The sequence below is a fragment of the Mustelus asterias genome, chromosome 24 (genome assembly GCF_964213995.1).
Source record: "Mustelus asterias chromosome 24, sMusAst1.hap1.1, whole genome shotgun sequence".
Taxonomy (NCBI): Eukaryota; Metazoa; Chordata; class Chondrichthyes; order Carcharhiniformes; family Triakidae; genus Mustelus; species Mustelus asterias.
The window spans coordinates 42,302,281-42,320,161 of NC_135824.1; the positions used below are offsets into that span (position 1 = coordinate 42,302,281).

General features: G+C 48.2%; 1 protein-coding gene across 1 annotated transcript in view; it reads right to left on the reverse strand.

Annotated features, from left to right (window-relative positions):
- The window catches only part of axl (AXL receptor tyrosine kinase), a 326,648-nt gene that overhangs the window by 255,357 nt on the left and 53,410 nt on the right, over positions 1 to 17,881 (reverse strand). Inside the window, exon 4 of the mRNA XM_078241607.1 lies at positions 16,946 to 17,128. Coding sequence (XP_078097733.1) covers positions 16,946 to 17,128 — 183 coding nt within the window. The remainder of the gene's footprint in view (positions 1 to 16,945; positions 17,129 to 17,881) is intronic.

Below are 17,881 nucleotides of genomic sequence, written 5' to 3' on the forward strand. Positions count from 1 at the left end.
GTCCGGCATTGACGCCATTACTTGGCGGGAAAACGATTCACCCTGCTCACGGACCAGCGGTCCGTGGCATTCATGTTCAACAACACGTTACGGGGTAAGATCAAAAATGATAAAATCTTGAGGTGGAGAATCGAACTCTCCACGTACAACTATGATATCATGTACCGTCCGGGGAAGCTCAATGAGCCCCCAGACGCCCTGTCGCGTGGAACATGTGCAAGTGTGCAGGAGGATCGATTACAGGCCCTCCACAATGATCTCTGCCATCCGGGGATCACTCGGCTCTTCCATTTCATAAAGGCCCGGAATCTACCCTACTCAGTAGATGATGTCAGGTCCATAACCCGAAGCTGCCAGGTATGTGCTGAATGCAAACCGCACTTCTACCGACCTGACAGGGCACACCTCATTAAGGCCACTCACCCTTTTGAAAGACTGAGTGTGGACTTCAAGGGCCCCTTCCTTCGACAGATCGGAACGTGTACTTCCTCAACGTGATTGACGAGTACTCACGATTCCCTTTTGCCATTCCCTGTTCAGACATGACCGCTGCCACGGTTATCAAAGCATTACGGGATCTTTTCAACCTGTTCGGTTACCCCAGCTATATCCACAGTGATAGGGGCTCGTCATTTATGAGTGACGACTTGAGGCAATACCTGCTCTCAAAAGGGATTGCCTCAAGTAGAACTACGAGTTACAACCCCAGGGGTAACGGACAGGTTGAACGAGAAAATGCTACAGTCTGGAAGGCTGTCTTACTGGCGTTGAGGTCTAAAGGTCTTCCAGTCTCCCGTTGGCAAGAGGTACTCTCTGATGCGCTCCATTCCATCTGCTCCCTCCTGTGTACGGCAACCAACGCTACACCACATGAGAGGATGTTTTCCTTCCCTAGGAAGTCTTCCTCTGGGACCTCATTGCCGTCTTGGTTGATGTACTCAGGACCTGTCCTCCTGCGGCGGCATGTTAGGACCTGCAAGTCCGACCCTTTGGTTGAACAGGTCCATCTCCTCCACGCCAACCCTCAATATGCCTATGTGGCATATCCTGACGGGCGAGAGGACACGGTCTCTATTAGAGATCTGGCGCCTGCAGGGGACTTGGAAACCCCAGTCGCTCCCACACCCCTAGTTAGGGACCCCTTGACCTTTATCTCCCCTCCTGACACGGCGTGGGCAGTATCGGGACCACCACTTAATCCTCTTACTCCCGTGTACAGCTTGCCTGAGTCCAGGAGATTGTCGCCACCTCGAGGCATGCCCGAGTCCAGCAGATTGTCGCCACCTCGTGGTCCACCCGTCCGTGAGGAACTGGAGGAGTCACTGGACACCGCCTTGGAGAGAAGGTCACCACGGTCACCAGAACTGGTGTTACCGCCAGTGTTGAGGAGGTCGCAGAGACGGTGCGGTCCTCCAATACGACTGAACTTGTGAATATATGAACAGTTGTTCTGTTTTTTTTTGCCCCGCCGGCCTTTGTTTTAAAGGAGGGGTGAATGTGGTGAACCATAGTTGGTTACCACTATGAGTACTGAACCATAGATGGTCAGCACTATGGGGTTTGTAGATATGTTACTGTTGTCACTGTTGGGGTTAGGGTTGGGCTGTTCTACCTGTTGATATTGTTCTGTGGTACACTCCAGTTGGCTCCGCCTACCAGGGGAAGTATAAAGGTCACTGCACTGCCTGGTGACCCTTTATTCTGGGATTGTATTGTATATAGTGTGCTCCATTCTTGTTAGTAATAAAAGCCTTTATTTCCCGGGTACGATCTAGCCTCCCAAGTGATTTAATCGCGCATCAATACTGGAGAACTTGGAGCTGTTTTCCTTGGAGAAACAACGGTAGAAATAAAAAGATAAAAGATAGAAATAAAGGTATTCAAACTTTTCAGGGGTCTGGACAGAGCAGACAGGGAGAAACCATTCCAGTTGGTGGAAGGATTGAGAACCAGAGGACACAGAACAAAGAAAATTACAGCACAGGAACAGGCCCTTCGGCCCCTCCAAGTCTGCACTGACCATGCTGCTCGACTTAACTAAAAAACCCTACCCTTCCGGGGACCATATCCCTCTATTCCCATCCTATTCATGTATTTGTCCAGACGCCCCTTAAAAGTCACTATCGTAGTCACTACCTCCCCTGGCAGCGAGTTCCAGGCACCCACCACCCTCTGTGTGAAAAACTTGCCTCGTACATGTCCTTTAAACCTTGCCCCTCGCACCTTAAACCTATGTCCTAGTAATTGACTCTTCCACCCTGGGAAAAAGCTTCTGACTATCCACTCTGTCCATGCCTCTCATAACCTTGTAGACTTCTATCAGGTCGCCCCTCAACCTCCGTCATTCCAGTGAGAACAAACCAAGTTTCTCCAACCTCTCCTCATAGCTGATGCTATCTATCTATACCAGGCAACATCCTAGTAAATCTTTTCTGTACCCTCTCCAAAGCCTCCACATTTTTCTGGTAGTGTGGCAACCAGAATTGAACACTATATTCCAAGTGCGGCCTAACTAAGGTTCTATAAAGCTGCAACATGACTTGCCAATTTTTAAACTCAATACCCCGGCCGATGAAGGCAAGCATGCCGTATGCCTTCTTGACTACCTTCTCCACCTGCATTACTACTTTCAGTGACCTGTGTACCTGTACACCCAGATCCCTCTGCCTATCAATACTCTTAAGGGTTCTGCCATTTACTGTATATTTCCGATCTGCATTAGACCTTCCAAAATGCATTACCTCACATTTGTCCGGATTAAACTCCATCTGCCATCTCTCTGCCCAAGTCTCCAACCGATCTATATCCTGCTGTATCCTCTGATGGTCCTCATCGCTATCTGCAAATCCACCAATCTTTGTGTCGTCCATAAACTTACTAATCAATCCAGTTACATTTTCCTCCAAATCATTTATATATATTACAAACAGCAAAGGTCCCAGCACTGATCCCTGAGGAACGCCACTTGTCACAGCCCTCCATTCATAAACGCACCCTTCCACTGCTACCCTCTGTCTTCTTTGACCGAGCCCGTTCTGTACCCATCTTGCCAGCTCACCTCTGATCCCATGCGACTTCACCTTCTGCACCAGTCTGATGAGGGACCTTGTCAAAGGCCTTACTGAAGGCCTTGGGAATTTAAGGTGATTGGCAAAAGAAACAAAGGCAATAAGTGGAAAATGTTTTGGTGCAGCGACTGGTTAAGTTCTGAAATGCACGACCTAAGAGTGCAACGGAGATGGTTCATCAGAGTTTTTAAAAAGGAATTGGATTTGCTGGAAAGTAAATTAGCTGAGTTGCTCTCGTAGAGAGCCAGCAGGCACACGACAGGCTGAATGGCCTCAGGTGGTGTTATGAAACTATGACTGTCACTCTTTCTCTCACACTCTCTCTCTCACACTCTCTCTCTCATGCTTGCTCACGCTCTCTCTTGCCCCCTCTCTCTCTCGCCCTCACTCGCCGTCTCTCTCCCCTTCTCACTCTCCTCTCTCATGCTGTCTCTCTCATGCTCTCACTCTCCTGCTTGCTCGTGCTCTCTCTCGCCCTCTCTCTCTCTCTCTCGCGCTCACTCATCGTTTCTCTGCCCCTCTTGCTCTCTCTCTCTCTCTCTCTCGTGCTCTCATTTGGAATCTGTCAAGTCTTGATTCTGATGAAATCCCATCCCAGGATTTCCTGTGAATTTGGGATTCCCAAAGCTGCTCCACTAAAACCATCTAACTTTGGATCTTCACAAGTATAAAAGGCGCATGGGCTTCCTGACCTGTGCTAGTCCTTCAGCACTTTACAAATGATGACATGGAGTCATTGTTGTAATGTAGTAAACACCATGAACAGCAATGTGACCATCACTGGATAACTTGTGGTAGCACAAAAAGCAAAATACTGCAGATGTGGAAAACTGAAACCAAAGACATATAACACAGCAAGTCTGGCAGTTTCTGTGCAGAGTGAAACAGTGTGAAGCCTTCAGACCTGTGACCTTTCATCAGAACTGGGAAAAGTCTGAGATGTAAAAGGGTGTGCTGGAGGTCGGGGAGGGAGGGTTGGGTAGGAAGAACAAAAGAGAAGGTGGAGAACAGGAGACTAAATGACAAAAAGGTTTATGGAGCGAGGTCAGACAGTGTGGGGCTCCCCCAGCCCCCCCGCCCCCCCCTCACTCCAAACTTAGTCAACAGGTCCTTGAACTATTGCTCCTCTTCACCCAAAACTATGATAAGATTTTCTTTATCCTCACCTCCAGGCCACCAGCCTCTGCATTCAACCAATCAACCTCTGCCATCTGCAATATGATGTCACCAAATACATGATCCCCCTCTTTCTCTCCATTCTGAAGGGCCAGTTCGCTCTGTGCCCGCTCCTCACTAATTCCTAATACCCCTTCCCCAACCACACCACTCTGCCATGCAAGAGCAGTCGATGACCTTTTTCCTCCTCTCTCCTCATCTTCCGAGGCCTCAACCTCTCCTCCACGTGAAGCAGTTCTTCCACCTGCATTCACTGTAGGAGCTGCCTCAGTGTTGTTATCACCCTCCTGATTCTCTTGTTTCTTAGAGCTGAGAAACCCACTCCTCGGCCTTTCACAGATGGCACTGTGATTTATGTTGGGCAGATCCTGACTTTGGCAATTGACTGAGGAGCTGTTACTCCAAACTCCAGTGGAAGGCCTTTTCAGGTCAACAAACCCGGCATTATGAGGATGTGGTCCTACTGTGTAATTGAGCAAATAGGCCTGTAACCAAAAGAACTGGATTAAGAAGCCAGGTCCTGTGTGCATCCACTGATGACTGTAGTAAGGGGTAAATTGAACACAGTGCTTTAATTTGTCCAGTTCTCACCAGCCTGAAGCCTATAACTGCATTCCCACAGCCATAATTAAACTCATTTGCACACACATAAAAGCTGAGTTTGAAAATGATTTGTCTCTTCTCTCTTGGGTCACTAACAAGCACCGGGCTCCATTTCTAAGTGCCTATTCTTATTGCTGATCCCACATAGGGTGTTAAAGTTTGAGTAGAAGCAACAGATTCTCAAAATGTAGTCTGCAATTTAGCAGAGCAGTGTGTGGGATCGAACTGGGTGTCTCATGACTTCCTCTGTCACGCCACTAGGGAATGTGGTTCCAGCCATCCACAGAGCTGGATAAAGACCCTTGGACCAAGAATATTCAGAATTCCCCCTGAAACGACACCAACCATAAGACCATAACACATTGGAGCACAGTTAGGCCACTCGGCCCATCAAGTCTGCTCCGCCATTCAATCAAGAACCTATCTATCTCTGTCTTAAAGACACTCAATGACCTGGCCTCCACAGCCTTCTGCAGCAAAGAGTTCCATAGATTCACCACTCTCTCGCAGAAGAAATTCCTCTTCATCTCTGTTTTAAAGGTGTGGTGAACCATCGTTTGTTCCCACTGGATAGTACTGAGCCAGGGTCTGGCCAGTACTACAAGTATGTACATATGTTGCTGTTGGGTTAGGGATGGGTTGTGCTACTTGTTGCTGTTGGGGTTAGGGTGGGGTTGTTACACCTTTGTATTGTAGTGTTGTGGTACATCCCAGTCGGGCTCCGCCTCCTGGGAGAGGTATAAAGGTCCCTGCTCTGGCTGGGACCCCTCAGTCTGGGATCATGTATATAATTGATAGCTGCTTTGTTACAGCAAATAAAAGCCTTTATTTCCTGAGCATCAAGCCTCGTGTATGATAACGCGCATCAAAAGGATTGTCCTCGCACTCATGCCCAAAATATCCCTCCCAGAGTCAATCTCACCTCTTTCTGGCAATACATAAGAATGAGAGTATGCCATTTGGCCCTATAGAACCATGGAATCCATACAGTAAAGAAGGAGGCCATTTGGCCCATCGAGTCACACCGACTATCCAAAAAGAATCTTACCCAGGTCCCTAATCTGCATATCTTTGGACTGTGGGAGGAAACTGGAGCATCCTGAAGAAACCCACACAGGCACAAGGAGAATATGCAAACTTCACACTGTCGCCCAAAGCCGGATCTCTGGCACTGTGGGGCAGCAGTGCTAAGTACTGTGCCACCATGCTGCCTGTAACCTGTCCTGCTATTCAGTAAGATCCTGGCTGATCCACCTCAAATACACCTTCCTGCTCTATCCTCCCATTCCTCAATTCCCACAGCGTCCAATGATCTATCAATCTCAGACATGAATATACTCAATACCTGAGCATCCACAGCTCTGGGCTAGAGAATTCCATAGATTCTACCTCCCCTGTGCTCCCACTAAGGCTAGTTTATCCCTCCTTACTAAGTAGCCTAAAACTGTATACAATGCAGTAAGATGCCTACACTCTCAGGCACAAAACACTAACAACATTTGCTTTCCTAAAAGTAAGCTGTGCTTCATTTCCAGTGTTTTGTGTAGAAGGACACCCAGGTCTCTGCAGATATCAACATTTCACTAACATTCGCTATTTCAAAAATATTCTGCTCTTTTAGTTTACGTGCCAAAGTGAATGATTTCACTCTTCCCCACATTATAGACCATGTCTCAGCTTCTTCCCCACTTACATAACCTGTTCTTATCCCTTTGCATCCACTTTACATCCTCCTTACAGTTCATTTTTCTAGCTTTGTACTGATGTTATTACACTGGGTTATTATATGGTTGGTACAGGTCGTAAGTAGCTGAGGCCCAAACACTGATCTCTATGGTCTCCCCAGTAATTACAACCCAAAAATGACCTGTTTATTCCTGCTCTGTTTTCCGTCTTTTAACTAATCCTCAATCCGTGCTGTGTAGAATTGGCAATCTAAGAACATTTTGATCCAGCGATTGCATAAGGGAAATGTGTTTTTCTAGCACCTTCCACAGCCTCAGGACATCCCAAAAGCACTTCAGCCAATGAAGAACCTTTGAGGTGTGTTAGAATGTGGGCCACTTTGTGCACATCCATGATGAACAGATAATATGCTTCTAGTGATGTTGATTGAGGGATAAATATTGGCCAGCATCACTCTGCTGTTCTTCAAAATAGAGCCTCGGGATCCTTTACGACTCACTGAGGAGGCAGATGACTCGATTTACTCTTTCATCTGAAAGGTGGCATCTCCAACAGAGCAGCACTCCCTTACTCCCTCACTGGGAGTACTGCTGTTCATAGCAACCTTTTGACTCAAAGGTGATTATCCTACACCAACTGAGTCACAGTGGCTGCATCTTTTTCATCTTTATGTTGAGTTTTACTCAGGGCCCATTGGCCAGCTAGTAACCAGGAAACATTGGTAAGGGTCCAAAGGAATGGGTCTCCTATTGAGTCAGACAATGGCCTCTGTGGAGTAGAGAAATCCAAAGAGGGAAAGAAAAGATTTAAAAATTTAAGCTGATGATTACCCAGTACCTGTATTGTACTTCAGAAGCTATGCAGCAAGCGATTGTTAGTACCTCAGGACTGAAGTGGAAACGGCAGAAATGTGAGAGACGGAGAGCGTTGTTATTTTCCAGCTGTACTCAAGCTAAACAAGCGCCGAGGCTGACCCGGTGGATCAGTCAGGATATTATTTCGAGTCACATACTGAGACAGCACAGAAGGAAGACATTCAGTTCATTGTGTCTTTTTACATTCATTCATGTGATGTGGGTGCCATTAGCTGGGCCAGCATTTTTGCCCATCCCTAATTGTCCTTGAACTGAATGGCATTTCAGAGGGTATTTAAGAGTCAACCACATTGCTGTGGTTCTGGAGTCACATGTAGGCCAGACCAGGAAATGATGGCAGATTTCTTTTCCTAAGGGCATAAGTGAACCAGATGGGTTTTTACGACAATTGACAATGGTTTCATGGTCATCATTAGACACTAATTCCAGATTTTTATTCAAATCAAATTTCACCATCTGCTATGGTGGGATTTGAACCCGGGTCCCCAGAGCATGACCCTGGGTCTCCGAATTAATGGGCAAGTTACAATACCACTACACCAAAACCTCCTGAGTGGCAGTAACTGGGCTAACAAAGAGTCATCACAGGCAGATGTTGAAACATCCAAGTCTGGCTCATTAATATACGTAAGTGGAGCCCAGGGGGAACGGAATGATAAACCTTCCGCCAGTCCAAACAACCGTTCCTCATTACACACCATTTTCTATCACAGTCAATTTTATATCCAAGGACTTAGGTGACAATTCTGTTCTGTGACACTTTATCAAATGCCTTTCGGAAGTGTGTGTACACCAAATTAACAACAGTACCCTTTTCAACACTCTCTGCCATCTCATCAAAACTCAAGCAAGTTAATTAAATACAATTTGCCCCGAACAAATCTATGCTGGCTTTTCTTAATGAATCCACATTTGCCCAAACCACGATTCATTTTGGCCAGATTATGACTTTCCCAACATTGAGTTTAAACTGATCTTTGCCGTGTTTATCCTGATGCCCTATTTTGAACAAGGGAATTTGTGATTCACCAGCACTCTGATATCACCCCTGTATCCAAGGAGAATTGGAGAACGATGACCAGTGCCTCCACACTTCCACCTTTACTTCTCGCCGCAGGATTTCTCTCATGCCACGACCAGTGAGTTCAACGGCAGGAAGGGGAATGGGGAACAATTCGGTGGGAGGCGGTGTGTATTTCCCACAGGATCTTCTGCTGGTGTCCAACATGGCTGACCGGCAAAGCCACTGGAGGTGGTCCTGCAGATGAACCCTGACAGAACCTTCCACCCACGCTCAACTCTCTGCCCAATTTTCTGTGACACCACTTGGAAAACATTCCAGTCCAGAACACATCTGGAACAATACTTGGGGCTGCCTCCAGAGTTCAGGATGGCAGCCACCAGCAGCCCTGGAACACCACAGCAGTGGATTAAGAACAGCATGTATCAGATAGATCGCCCAGCCTCAGTGTTATCAAGAAGGTACATCTTCCAGCCTCAGAGTGTTCCTAGAGATCCATCTTCCTTCTTCGACAGTGGGTCAGTGATGTTGGGGAGTCTTTTCAATTAGGTACCTGATATGACGGCGCCACAATCAGTCCTGACCGCCGACGGAATACAGTGCTAAATCCCTGGATGCATAATTAATGAGGTCGGAGCAGGAAGCTATGGTGTGGTTTCCCGTTGACCTCCACAGCAGAAACCACAGAAACCATACAACGCAGAAGGAGACCATTCAGCCCAACAATCCCACCCACGCCCTATTCCCATAATCCCACATATTTAACCCGCCAATCCATCTCATTCGTGCATCCTGGAAAGCACTTTTTGTCCTGACTCCATCACGAGATAATGTCCCACTTGGGCGAATTTCACTCTCGATATTCATGGATGTACCAGATTTGCAGAAAAGGCTCCAGAAATTAAAATACAACATAAAAATCTGAGCAGCAGGCACTGACAGTCACTGCTCAGACTGTCAGTCCTTCACTCAAACACTGCCACATGCCACAGCTCCACATGGTGACAGAACTTCCCCTAACTCACACTAACTCAACACAGCTGCTGATAGGGTCAGCTTGGTGGAAGAGGTAAGTTAACTCTGAGCTCAGCCTCCAACATGATCAGATGCTACTCAGGCTAAGGGCTGGGCCAAGAATGCAGAGTGTGTTCTGAGTAAACATTCTCTGCTTCCTTCTTCAACAAGCTCCAGATGAGACTGCTCCAATATCCAGCTGTCTGAATGAGCAGGTTTGGTTCAAGCCGTGGCTCACCATGCGAGTTCGCAGCACTCGCTCAGTACTGATCCTCTGACAGTGCAGCACTCCCTCAGCACTGACCCTCTGACAGTGCGGCACTCCCTCGGTACTGACCCTCTGACAGTGTGGCACTCCCTCGGTACTGACCCTCTGACAGTGCCCCACTCCCTCAGTATTGACCCTCTGACAGTGCCCCACTCCCTCAGTATTGACCCTCTGACAGTGCAGCATTCCCTCAGTACTGACCCTCTGACAGTGCAGCACTCCCTCAGTACTGACCCTCTGACAGTGCAGCACTCCCTCAGCACTGACCCTCTGACAGTGCAGCACTCCCTCAATACTGACCCTCTGACAGTGCGGCACTCCCTCAGCACTGACCCTCTGACAGTGCGGCACTCCCTCGGTACTGACCCTCTGACAGTGTGGCACTCCCTCAGCACTGACACTCTGACAGTGTGGCACTCCCTCGGTACTGACCCTCTGACAGTGTGGCACTCCCTCGGTACTGACCCTCTGACAGTGCAGCACTCCCTCAGTACTGACCTTCTGACAGTGCGGCACTCCCTCGGTACTGACCCTCTGACAGTGTGGCACTCCCTCGGTACTGACCCTCTGACAGTGCAGCACTCCCTCAGCACTGACCCTCTGAAAGGGCAGCACGTCCTCAGTACTGACCCTCTGACACTGCAGCACTCCCTCAGCACTGACCCTCTGACAGTGCCCCACTCCGACAGTATTGACCCTCTGACAGTGCAGCACTCCCTCAGTACTGACCCTCTGACAGTGCGGCACTCCCTCAGCACTGACCCTCTGACAGTGCAGCGGAGCTCAGTACTGACCTTCTGACAGTGCGGCACTCCCTCAGCACTGACCCTCTGACAGTGCAGCACTCCCGCAGTACTGACCCTCTGACACTGCGGCACTCCCTCAGCACTGACCCTCTGACAGTGCCCCACTCCCTCAGTACTGACCCTATGACAGTGTGGCACTCCCTCAGTACTGACCTTCTGACAGTGCAGCACTCCCTCAATACTGACCCTCTGACAGTGCAGCACTCCCTCAGTACTGACCCTCTGACAGTGCGGCACTCCCTCAGTACTGACCTTCTGACAGTGCAGCACTCCCTCAATACTGACCCTCTGACAGTGCAGCACTCCCTCAGTACTGACCCTCTGACAGTGCAGCACTCCCTCAGTACTGACCCTCTGACAGTGCAGCGCTCCCTCAGTACTGACCTTCTGACAGTGCAGCACTCCCTCAATACTGACCCTCTGACAGTGCGGCACTCCCTCAGCACTGACCTTCTGACAGTGCGGCACTCCCTCAGCACTGACCTTCTGACAGTGCGGCACTCCCTCAGCACTGACCTTCTGACAGTGCAGCACTCCCTCAATACTGACCCTCTGACACTGCGGCACTCCCTCAGCACTGACCTTCTGACAGTGCGGCACTCCCTCAGCACTGACCTTCTGACAGTGCAGCACTCCCTCAACACTGACCCTCTGACAGTGCGGCACTCCCTCAACACTGACCCTCTGACAGTGCGGCACTCCCTCAGCACTGCAGTTATGTGGGACTTGGACCCAGGGCTCCTGGCTCAGAGGCAAGAGAGAGTGAGAAGGTGCCAGGAAGGAGAACGACGTTGGAGCGAAAGGTTTTGCAGCTTAGACCTTTAAGGTGCTGCAGACAGTCAAAAACATTGTCACCTTGAAACAGTGTTGGAAGCTTGAAACCTCTCCTCATTCACATCTCAATCCTCAACAATACGCACAAGTGAAACACATCATGAAACAGCCCCTGCTCTGCTGTCTTCATAGTTATCTGATTTAGAGTTTCCCCACTGGACAATGTTGTGACCTGGGAGCTGTGGGGGATTGGAGCACCCCTCCCCCACCCCGTCCCTCTACTCCAACCTCCCCATACAGAATGCTTGTTCACTGTGACAATAATGTAACCTTCAATAGAGGCCACACAAAGGGGAGCAGATTGAGACAAATGATCCATTCTATTCAGTGATGTGTTGGAATGCGACTGAATGAATGAATGAGCAGTGAGCTCAATTTCAGGCAACAGAGGTTCTGCCCGGGGCCCTGTTGTGTCATGTGACTAACTGAGACTGAGCACACTTAAAGGCCATGAAGTGGAGATGCCGACGTTGGACTGGGGTATTGCTACTCTTAAAGGAACAGTCTCCAGCACTGACCTGATATCTCCAGGAGTTAAAGTTCACAAGCGTCTGATTGCAAGAGAAAGATGCTTTTCCTGTCAGGCGAGTTCTTTGTGTAAAGCCAAGATTTATCCCTCAACCAACATCACTGAGAAATCAGTTGATCTGCCCATTTCTCTCATTGATCTTTCCGGGAGCTTGCTGTGCACAAATCGGCTGCCATATTTCCTGGATTACAAACAGTGACTACACTTTAAAAAGTACTTCATTGGTTGTAAAGTCCTTAAGGATGTCCTGAGGTCATAAAAGGCCTGCTAGAAATACAAATCTTCCTTCTTTCAGCTGGTAATGGGAGAGACAACAAAGCACAAACAGAATGAGTCCATTCAGCCCCTCAAAACCAATTGCCATAATTGGATTGGACTCTGACCTCCAAACTCACTCAATACAATGAGGGAGTCTATTCTCAGATGATTATCATGGAGGTGAGGGGTCATTTGAGGACATCGCTAAACAGAAGCAACATCTAGAGTGCAGGATTTCTTCAGAATTGCAGATTTTGGCTCATACTGGTTATTCTTTACCCTGTACTTAGCAGTTATTTTTAGCAATGTCTATGTATGGACCAAATCCAGTGCACATCCTGCGAGAGCAAGAACCAAACAAAAGTGCAGCAGGGTGGTTAGCACTGCTGCCTCACAGCGCCAGGGACCCGGGTTCGATTCATGGCTTGGGTCACTGTCTGTGCAGAGTCTAGACGTTCTCCCTGTGTCTGCGTGCGTTTTCTCCGGATGCTCTGGTTTCCTCCCACAGTCCGAAAGACGTGCTGGTTAGGGGCATTGGCCGTGCTAAATTCTCACTCAGTGTACCCGAACAGGCGCCAGAGTGTGGCAACTAGGGGAGTTTCATAGTAACTTCATTGCAGTGTTAATGTAAGCCTACATGTGACACTAATAAAGTAAACTTTAATGATGGGGGGATGGCAAGGGACTGAGTTATGTGGGAGGAGAAACTCAGTCAGAGGAATGAGTGAAATTTAATCATAGATTCCCTACAATGCCGAAGCAGGCCATTCAGCCCATCGAGCCTGCACCGACAACAATCTCACCCAGGCCCTATCCCGTAATCCCACGTATTTACCCTGCTAATCCCTCTGACATTAAGGGGCAATTTAATATGGCCAATAATCCTAACCTACACATCTTTGAACTGTGGGAGGAAACTAGAGCACCCGGAGGAAACCCATTCAGACACAGGGAGAACGTGCAGACTCCACACAGTCACCCAAGGCCAGAACTGAAGCCGGGTCCCTGGCACTGTGAGGTAGTGCCACGAGAAGTAGAAATTTCATTCCATTTTGAGGTGACCACTTGGCTTCATTCCTGATTGGCCTGGATTCCAATCGTCACGCTGGCCTTCTAACTTACACGCTCCACAAACTCAATCTCATCCAAAATGCAAATTCCAAAATCTCACAGATCCATTTCACCCAACGCTCCCTATGCTCACTAACTTGCCGCAGTGCCAAACCCAGCAATGCCCTGATTTTAATATTCTTATCCTTCTTTGGAAATAGAACATAGAACATAGAAAAAATACAGCACAAACAGGCCCTTTGGCCCACAAGTTGCGCCGGTCATGTCCCTACCTACCTAGGCGTATATATAGGCTTACCTATAACCCTCAATCCTATTAAGTCCCATGTACTCATCCAGAAGTCTCTTAAAAGACCCTATCGAGTTTGCCTCCACCACCACTGACAGCAGCCGATTCCACTCACTCACCACCCTCTGAGTGAAAAACTTACCCCTGACATCTCCTCTGTACCTACTCCCCAGCACCTTAAAGCTGTGTCCTCTCGTAGCAGCCATTTCAGCCCTGGGAAAAAGCCTCCGAGAATCCACCCAATCTCTCCCTCTCAACATCTTGTACACCTCTATCAGGTCACCTCTCATCCTTTGTCTCTCCAAGGAGAAAAGACCGAGCTCCCTCAGCCTATCCTCATAAGGCATGCCAACTAACCCAGGCAACATCCTTGTAAATCTCCTCTGCACCCTTTCAATCATTTCCACATCCCTCCTGTAATGAGGCGACCAGAACTGAGCACAGTACTCCAAGTGGGGTCTGACGAGGGTCTTATAAAGCTGCATCATTATCTCCCGACTCCTAATCTCAATCCCTCGATTGATGAAGGCCAGCACACCATACGCCTTCTTAACCACCTCCTCTACCTGCGAGGCCGACTTAAGCGTCCTATGGACCCGGACCCCAAGGTCCTTCTGATCCTCTGCACTGCTAAGAGTCTTACCCTTGATATTATACTCCTTCATCCCATTTGACCTGCCAAAATGGACCACTACACATTTATCCGGGTTGAAGTCCATCTTCCACTACTCTGCCCAGTCTTGCATCCTATCTATGTCACGCTGCAGCTTCTGACATAAGAACATAAGAACATAAGAAATAGGAGCAGGAGTAGGCCATCTAGCCCCTCGAGCCTGCCCCGCCATTCAATAAGATCATGGCTGATCTGACGTGGATCAGTACCACTTACCCGCCTGATTCCCATAACCCTTAATTCCCTTACCGATCAGGAATCCATCCATCCGCGCTTTAAACATATTCAGCGAGGTAGCCTCCACCACCTCAGTGGGCAGAGAATTCCAGAGATTCACCACCCTCTGGGAGAAGAAGTTCCTCCTCAACTCTGTCTTAAACCGACCCCCCTTTATTTTGAGGCTGTGTCCTCTAGTTTTAACTTCCTTACTAAGTGGAAAGAATCTCTCCGCCTCCACCCTATCCAGCCCCCGCATTATCTTATAAGTCTCCATAAGATCCCCCCTCATCCTTCTAAACTCCAACGAGTACAAACCCAATCTCCTCAGCCTCTCCTCATAATCCAAACCCCTCATCTCCGGTATCAACCTGGTGAATCTTCTCTGCACTCCCTCCAATGCCAATATATCCTTCCTCATATAAGGGGACCAATACTGCACACAGTATTCCAGCTGCGGCCTCACCAATGCCCTGTACAGGTGCATCAAGACATCCCTGCTTTTATATTCTATCCCCCTCGCGATATAGGCCAACATCCCATTTGCCTTCTTGATCACCTGTTGTACCTGCAGACTGGGCTTTTGCGTCTCATGCACAAGGACCCCCAGGTCCCTTTGCACGGTAGCATGTTTTAATTTGTTTCCATTGAGATAGTAATCCCATTTGTTATTATTTCCTCCAAAGTGTATAACCTCGCATTTATCAACGTTATACTCCATTTGCCATATCCTCGCCCACTCACTCAGCCTGTCCAAATCTCTCTGCAGATCTTCTCCGTCCTCCACACGATTCACTTTTCCACTTATCTTTGTGTCGTCTGCATCCCTTCAAACTATCCACAACACCACCAACCTTCGTGTCATCGGCAAACTGACCAACCCATCCCTCCACTTCCTCATCCAGGTCATTTACTAAAATGACAAACAGCAAGGGTCCCAGAACAGATCCCTGGGGCACTCCACTGGTGACCGACCTCCACTCAGAAAAAGACCCATCTACAACCACTCTCTGCCTTCTGCAGGCAAGCCAGTTCTGAATCCACAAGGCAACAGCCCCTTGGATCCCATGCCCTCTCATTTTCTCGAGAAGTCTTGCATGGGGGACCTTATCGAACGCCTTGCTGAAGTCCATGTAAACCACATCTACCGCTTTTCCTTCGTCAGTGTGTTTAGTCACATTTTCAAAGAACTCCACCAGGCTCGAAAGGCATGATTTGCCTTTGACAAAGCCGTGCTGACTACTTTTGAGCATACTAAGCTTCTCTAAATGTTCATAAATCCTGTCCCTCAGGATATTCTCCATCAACTTACCAACCACTGAGGTTAGACTCACCGGTCGGTAATTTCCTGGGCTATTCCTATTCCCTTTCTTGAATATAGGAATCACATCCGCAATCCTCCAATCCTCCAGAACCTCTCCCGTCTCCATCGACGATGCAAAGATCATCGCCAGAGGCTCTGCAATCTCTTCCCTTGCCTCCCACAGTCACCTGGGGTACATCTCATCCATCCCACCTTTCTGTTTCCAACCCTACAACCCTCAGGTGTCAGCATTCTTCCAAATCTGGCCTCTTGTGCACCCCGATTTTAATTGCTCCACCCATTGGCAATCTTATTTTCACTTGCTAAGACCCTAAACTCAAGAATTTCCTTCCTCATCCTCTTTGCCCCTCTATCCATCTTTGTGATGTTCCTCCACGTCCACCTCTTTCACCAAGCTTTTAGGCACCTTTCCAATTTCTCCTCAAGTACCTCAGTGTCAAATTTGGCTTGGAAATACTCTTGTTTAAATACCAGTTTTTTTTTTGTTGAAAAGTCTTTCAATATTCAAAACTCTTAAGTATAATAAAATAACATTTTGAGCTATGGTACATGAGCAATTGGAGACATGCGCTGGAAAACTCTGACTTTGCCCACAGCTGGGATTCTCTGATCCCACTGCAGGGAACAGGTTTTTGGCTGAGCGCCAAATTCTCCCTTCTTGCTGGCAGCAGTGACAGGCCGAACAAGATCAGAGAATCCCGCCCATGGTGTGTGGTGCTTGGAAAGAATACGTACGATTAGACCTGTGATTGCCAAAGTTGTCTACGAATGGATGCTTTGTAAACATAGAAAATAGCAGCAAGTGGAGGACATTCGGCCCTTCAAACCTGCTCTGCCATTCATTATGATCATGGCTGATCATCCAACTCAGTAACCTGATTCCATTTCCCCCCATATCCTTTGATTCCCCCTCACCCAAGAGCCCTATCTAACTCCTCTTGAAAACATACAATGCTTGGCCACAACTGCTTTCTGTGGTAGCGAATTCTACAAGCTCACCACTCTCTGGCTCAAGAAATTTCTCATCAGCTCTGTCCTGAATGGTTTCTTTTTTATATTTTCCATGCCTCGTTTCGATTGTCAACTAACTGACACAGATTGGTCAATAATTCTGTTACATTGAATCATGTGATGGCCTGGTCAGAAGGAGATCAGGATGAACCTTGGTTTTTGTCAGTGTCGATGTCCCTGATTAAAATCATCCCTCCTGCAGCACATTTCACAATATCCTAACCTTGAATTGAGAGGGTTGATGGAGAGATCACTGCTGTCTTCTGCCTGACGGTTACTGGCAGTCCGTCCTGTAGCCACACCAGCTCCTCCAGTTCTGGTGGTCCTGCAGCGGCACAGCTGAGGTTAAAGGGCATATCCCGCTGCACACTGATATCCATTGGCTCCTCAATGAAATGGGGCAACCCTGAGGAGGCAGAGGAGAAAAGAAACTGCTTGTCAAAACATCAGGCAATCATTGTGTTCATCAACATCAGGACAATACGTGTTATCTCAACAGCTCACATCTCTTATGCTCTCTGCACACACACACACACACACACACCTCCACCCCCACACACCCTCACCCACCACACACACATCCCATCTACAAACTCACACACGAACACACCCCTACACCCACACACATACCCCCCAATACTAACAACCCTCACATTTGCATACACCCCATGTCCATCCCCACAGTCATCCCCATGCACCCACTAACACAACTACAACCCCCACACCCATACACATTTCCACACATCCACTCAAACTCACACCCACATACAGACACAGACAAAACCCACAACCACACATGCAGTGACTTAGTAGTATTGTCATTGAACCAGTATTCCAGAGAACCAGGATAATGCTCTGGGACTCAGGTTCAAACCCCACCATGGCAGATGGGGAAATTTGAATTCAATGAAAATCTGGAATTAAAAGTCTAATGATGACCATGAAACCATTGTCGATTATCGGGAAATCCTGTCTCCTTAACCGAATTAAAGGTCGGACGTTCTGATCTGTTTGTCTTGTCGCTATTCTGGACCATGGGGAAAGGGTGGAACTGACTGTCACGACAGCTATCTGAGAAACTATATGCAGTTCCACCAGGAAGAGTGGAGAAAGGTCCATCTCCTCATCCACTCCTTAAATATACACGGTGGGTGCACCC